The sequence below is a fragment of the Ctenopharyngodon idella genome, chromosome 3, assembly GCF_019924925.1.
Source record: "Ctenopharyngodon idella isolate HZGC_01 chromosome 3, HZGC01, whole genome shotgun sequence".
Classification (NCBI taxonomy): Eukaryota; Metazoa; Chordata; class Actinopteri; order Cypriniformes; family Xenocyprididae; genus Ctenopharyngodon; species Ctenopharyngodon idella.
Window position 1 is genome coordinate 26,837,759 of NC_067222.1, and position 6,066 is coordinate 26,843,824.

The following is a 6,066-nucleotide window of genomic DNA, read 5'->3' on the forward strand; positions in this document are numbered from 1 at the left end:
AGATGGTAACAACTGTAGGTGTGATGTGAACACAACTTCATGTTTCTAGTGTATTAGAGTGATGCAGTGTTTGTAGAGCTATGACAAGCTGTGCTTGAAAATAAACCTTAAGGTCCTTTCAACCAGATATCTTACTCTAAAAATACTATGGAACGTACAGTCATGCAATCCTTGTACTCGAACCATGCGAGGGTCAATGGAGAAAACGATCTTTTAAAAGGTCTGACAGCCTACACAAAGATTTCTCAACTTGACAAAAACATACATACATACACACACATACATACATATATATATATACACTGTGCAAAAGTCTTAGGCCACCATTAGATGTTGTTTTAGCAATTATATAATGACCATATATAATTATTTCTCAGTCTCTTTATTAGAATATAACCAGAAAATGCAGGAAATTTGTATGAAGTATTAAAAATCTGAAAAAATGACTTCTATAGGCTAAAGTGACAAGTATTTAGTGATCTCCTCTTACACTTGAGCAATAGCAGGAATCTGGCTCTCTTAAACCTAAATGGAATGGAAAAGCACTGGAAGGCCAAGAAAACTTTTAAAATATGATGAGAAGTTTCTCCGATTTTCTTCTTTGTGAAACTGGAAGAAGTCCAGGAGGTCACACTAAATACTGATTTTTGCCTAAAGAAGCCATTTTGTTCTGATTATTTTTTTTGTTTTTTTTGTTTTTTACTTTTTTTGTACATATTTCCTGTATTTTCTGTTTGTAACTTAATACACACACACACACACACACACACACACATATATATATATAGTGTAATTATATATATATATATATATATATATATATATATATATATATATATATTTATATTAGTGTAATTATATATATATATATATATATATATATATATATATATATAAATAAAATTACACACACATATATATATATATATATATATATATATATATATATATGTGTGTGTAATTTTATTTATATATATATATATATATATATATATATAATTACACTAATATAATATATATATATATATATATATACACACACATATATAGTCAAACCAAAAATTATTCAGACATTTTTGATATATTTGATATATTTTTACTAGTGGGTGCAGGACACTATAGTTCATTTATGTAAGTGAGGAAAACAAAATAAAGTAAACTGTGACATATTATACCCAAAAATTCTTCAGTGGACTACCAGTAAAATTTATAAAAATTTGGAACCAAAAATTATTCAGACACTTTGACCTGACCATGTTTTGCTTAAGTGTTATCTGACATAATTAAGATTAATTTTTTCTGACACAGTTTAACTCTGAGATCTTGTCATATTTTATTACCATTTTTTTAAACCATAGTGAATAAACTGTATTAATGAATGAAATGTTCAAGGTGTCTGAATTAATTTTGTTTTGACTACATACACATACATTATATATCTTTTTATTTATATATAATACTTGTATTAACATTTGCATTTGTTTTTGTTCTTTGTTTTTTCTCAGGCATTCTTTTTATATGACCATAAAAAATATTTTTGTGTGTGTGCGTGAGAATGTATTTATACAATTACCACCAAAGGGCAGTCACTAAATGTTGAGACACATATGTGCAAAGTCATAGGTAATCACGTTCAGTCAGCTGTATCTTAATGACCGGGAAGTAATATTTACCATGTAGTGCTATGGCCTCACAGAAGGGCTGTAAATCAGTCTCTACAGATGATACTGAGTCCGATGAAGGTGGTCGGTTAGGAGACATGACAGTCAGTTTGGGGGCAGCTCTAGAAGTCCTTGGTGGTGGCGCTTTACCACATAGGAAACTTATCAAATCTTCCCTTCGTATAGTTCTCCTTCGCTTTTTGACCCAGGCCAAAACATCTTTATTACGTCGCTGATGACCAATCTGAATTCCTAAGTCAAAGCTTCTCTTATGTGCATCAACACTCTCTGTTGAACAGATCACATTCACATTAATTATTTATGCAATTTATACAACAAACAACAGTGTGGGGCACTACATATGTGCAAACTCAAATCTTTAATACCTTTGTAAAGATTAGTCACTGCTGTTGCAGCATTCTGAAATGGAGACCACAATGACAGTCCTTGCTGATGACAGACTCGATCTGCAAGACAGAAATAAAATCAGGGGCGCTCATGTGACCTTAAAGACAACAGAGATTACTAAAATAAATTAGTTCCAGAAAAGTGTTCAGACAGGATTTCTGTTGTTAACCTTTACACCATAAGACTGGGGAAATCATGGAAAATATATTTTCTAACTACGTAGATAATACATGTCAAATTCAGCTGGTTTTGCAAAGGATTAAACCATGTTCATACTATTTCCAAGGAGACATTAAAGTGAGTTTTAAATCACTAAAATAGCTAATTTATTTCTAAAATAAGATACGTTTTCCATTTTAAACATTTGTACAAGCAAAAGCTGTAATTAAAAGGATACTTCACAAAAAAATATTAGGAATTGACAGTCTATGTCACCATTCACTTCCACTGTATGAAAAAGGACAGAAATGCAATGAAAGTGAATAGTGACTGAGGTACCTAGCATTCTGGCTAACATCTGCTTTTGTGTTTTTAAAGAAATTCATACAGGTTTTGAAAAACATGAGTTAGTAAAAAACTACAGAATATTTATTAATGAATTAAAGAGTGTATGTTTTTTCTAGAGGGGAAAAAGAAAAGGTTCTAACATTTACACACTTTTTTTATATACAAGTATTAATGTATTATTTAAAAAAAAAAAAATTTAAAAAAAAAAAAAGCGCCAAATAAAGCAAAGGATGCACTTATCAGTACAACAGACTATGAAAGAACAATGAAAGCGACTGGTGACCGTGCCTGTCAGTACCTAACGTTTCTTTTTGTGTTTCACATAAAGCAAGAACTTCATAGAGGTTTGGAACAACATAAGAGCGAGTAAATAATGACAGTTTTCATTTTGGGGTGAACTAACCATCCCTTTAAGAGCGAGTTCAGTAACCCAGACAATGACTGTGTGTCAAATCCTAGTGAGCACCAACCTGGGCAGGATACTATGGCAATACAAGTGTGTTCTTCTAACGTGCCTATGTTGCACAAAGGTAGCTGAGTGCACTAGGTTTTGAAACACAGCCACAATAGGACACAAGCTAGCTCACTAACCGGCAGGGCTTTGTCAAAACGTGTGATAAAGCGTAAATGTGTTACATAAAGATCTTAAAATCAGTTATTCCTATACAGATAGTTTAGCCGATAAGAACTAAAAACTCGTATTAAAGGGCGAGCTAGCCGGCTTTCAGGCTATCCGGTTAGCAATAGCAAGGCCAATATAATAACAACGAACAAACTGTCAAACACAGCCAGACCGGCGCGGCTAAAGCTAATTATCATTCACACGGACAAAGCATAAAACGCTGCTTTTGGTGACTTTAGTGGCCAAATGATACCGGTAAGCGGTTTTTTGGACGAAAGGTGTGGTTCGATCGAAAAACAGCAAGTTTACGCGATATTATTCTAGAAGCGAAAGGTCTTTTTAGCCGAGCAGCTGGAAGTCGGTGGGCCGCTGATGGGGTCTCTTTCTCTACCCACAGACCTTTATAAAGTTGCGCCACCGCCGTAGCGGAATTCTGGAAGAGATGCCACAGTTTCTCTTGGTTCTGGTCCACCGCCTCCTCGTTCGGTTCTTCCCTTTCGGCCTCGGCCAGGCATTGACGCTCCCATTTGGAGAACCAGTGTTCGGGTCCGTGTTCGTGGATCTCCGCTTCGCTCTCCTCCTTCTTCTCCTCCATGATGAATACTGAGAAACTTCGGTGAACTTCTGCTCGTTTTTTTGAGTAATTTCTTGATCTTGTGGGTTAATTCGCGTTTATGAAATCACACAACATCTGATAAGTGTCGGTTAATTTCCTTATTTCTGGATTTACAGGTCTGAATTAAAACGAAATGAAGTGAAATGTTTTGTCTTTTGTGACGCCGAAATTTAATTACCCAGGACTGTAGCTGTCTACCCCGGTTAGAGGACTGCTTTTGCCTTGCGCAGGTCCTCGATGTGGGCGGTTCATATTTGAAACACGCCCACTTGTTTTTGCGCATGCCCGTATCAACGCTGTCGCTCTCTGATCATAGAAAAAAAAAGTATGAGAGTCAATGGGTGGGGCTTGAAGGTCCAGTCACACCCTAACCCCAACCTTACCCTATCCCTAAATTTAATTTAGGTTGAGCTCCACCCATCAGGTCCAGAGAGGAGGAGCTGGACGTCATTTGGCTCTAAAAATGAGGCTATCACGCTTAACGCTATCGCCTAATATGCTGTATGTTGTGCTACATGCTAACATTAGCTTTCTAAAACTTACACGTTTAGTAACGTTTATTAATACTTTTAAATTATCTGAAAACCATTAATGTTAGCAGCCTGTAAAGTATGCCTAATTTATTGGATTAATTTAAAATCATTTATTTGACCCACATTCTTGTAGATAAAGTTAACTGCAAGTTTAACTGGAAACTCACATTCTGCTCGGATAAGCTTTGCTGAGAGTGAGAATTTTGCTCAAACAAGGATTTTAGAAATAATGCTTTGATTACATTTCTGAGCAAGTAATGTGGGTGTTATTCTGAGTAGGCAAAACCACTTCAGACCTGTAGGTAGCAAGTTTGAAGATGAAAGCTCTTAGTGTAAAAATCATGTTAAAACCAGTTGTAAGCAAATGCCATTGAAATGTACACATTGTAAAATGTACACCTTGAATGCAGTGCAAGTTGCTTTGGATAAGCCAAATGCATAAATGTAAATTAAAACCAGTCATAACAGTTCTTCTCTTTGTACACTATGTAAAAAGGTTTGATGGCTGTTATATCACAGTACTTTGCATTACAACGTCCGTAAACAGGAAAGTTTAAGTAAAATACTAGACTTAACTATTAAAGGAAATCCCATCCGATTTAGTATATAAACTTTGGAAAATATTTTGTAGGATGGTACAAATTCCTGTGAACAAATAGTTCACTATTGCATTCTGACTCACAGTGTACAAATTCAATAAGATATAGGCTATATTAAACATAATACAATGAGGAAAAAGCTGTCAAGTGTCAGATTCAATTCAGCTACTCCACACATTTCCACTCTTTTTGCACTTATGCTGAGCTGACAAGTTCACATATGTATAGCCTAATTTATTTAAAAAAAAAAAAAAAAAAAAAACATTCAAAACAAAATGAATGCAAGAACACTGAAGGGCTCCAGGTGTGAAACATAATGCACAGGAATTACTATGAGCTTTTATTGTCAAATCAAGTAATTATTTCCTCTTTTAAACAAAAGGAGCTTCACTGAGCAAAAGTTATTTGAAGAATTGTTTTTTGTCAAAAATTATTTAGCTGAGAATAAAATGAAAAAAAAAAATGAAACAGAACACAAACACCTTGTTCATGTTCATTTATTAATTATACGACAGTCATTACAGAATACAGAGCGTTATTGAATGGTTGAATATCAGATAATTTGCAGAGAAGAGTTTATTTCTGTGACATTTTCAAATCACGAATGACTACTTATTACCTTATGCAGACAGGACCCATGCAGTTGCTTGTCCTCCTTGCCAATATTTTTGTGCAATTAAGTCCACCTCCCAAACCCCCCCTCACACACACCATCCATATTGACTTTACAATGTTGATGACCCTTCTCAGTCAGCAGGAAATGGTCTAAACATATCAACACCATGGTCATCAATGTGGAAAAAAAAAAAAAAAAAAACAGCATATGCTGGTAGGTATGTTTTGAAGCATGGCAACTGGTTTGAACTGGTTGATGCTGGTCCTTAGTTGGTTATGAGCTGGTTATAAGCTTAAACCAGCTCATGACCAGCTAAGGACCAACTTAAAACATCTCAAACAAGCTGCCGTGCTTCAAAACATACCTAACCAGGATGTTTTTTCAACAGGGATGCCAGAGAAATAAGCTAGATCACCCCATATGATCAGACACAATAATATTTTTTAGAATAATCCAGCACTGACTTCAAAGAATGAACTGATGTGATTTCCAAATGATTATAAG

General features: G+C 34.7%; 1 protein-coding gene across 1 annotated transcript in view; it reads right to left on the reverse strand.

Annotated features, from left to right (window-relative positions):
* Nucleotides 1-4,065, reverse strand: part of hapstr1a (HUWE1 associated protein modifying stress responses a) — a 5,980-nt gene extending 1,915 nt beyond the window's left edge. The window contains exons 1-3 of the mRNA XM_051885685.1: nt 3,598-4,065; nt 2,048-2,128; nt 1,674-1,949 (exon numbers count right to left, since the gene is read on the reverse strand). Coding sequence (XP_051741645.1) covers nt 1,674-1,949; nt 2,048-2,128; nt 3,598-3,793 — 553 coding nt within the window. The 5' untranslated portion in view covers nt 3,794-4,065. The remainder of the gene's footprint in view (nt 1-1,673; nt 1,950-2,047; nt 2,129-3,597) is intronic.
* Between the last annotated feature and the right edge of the window lie 2,001 nt (nt 4,066-6,066).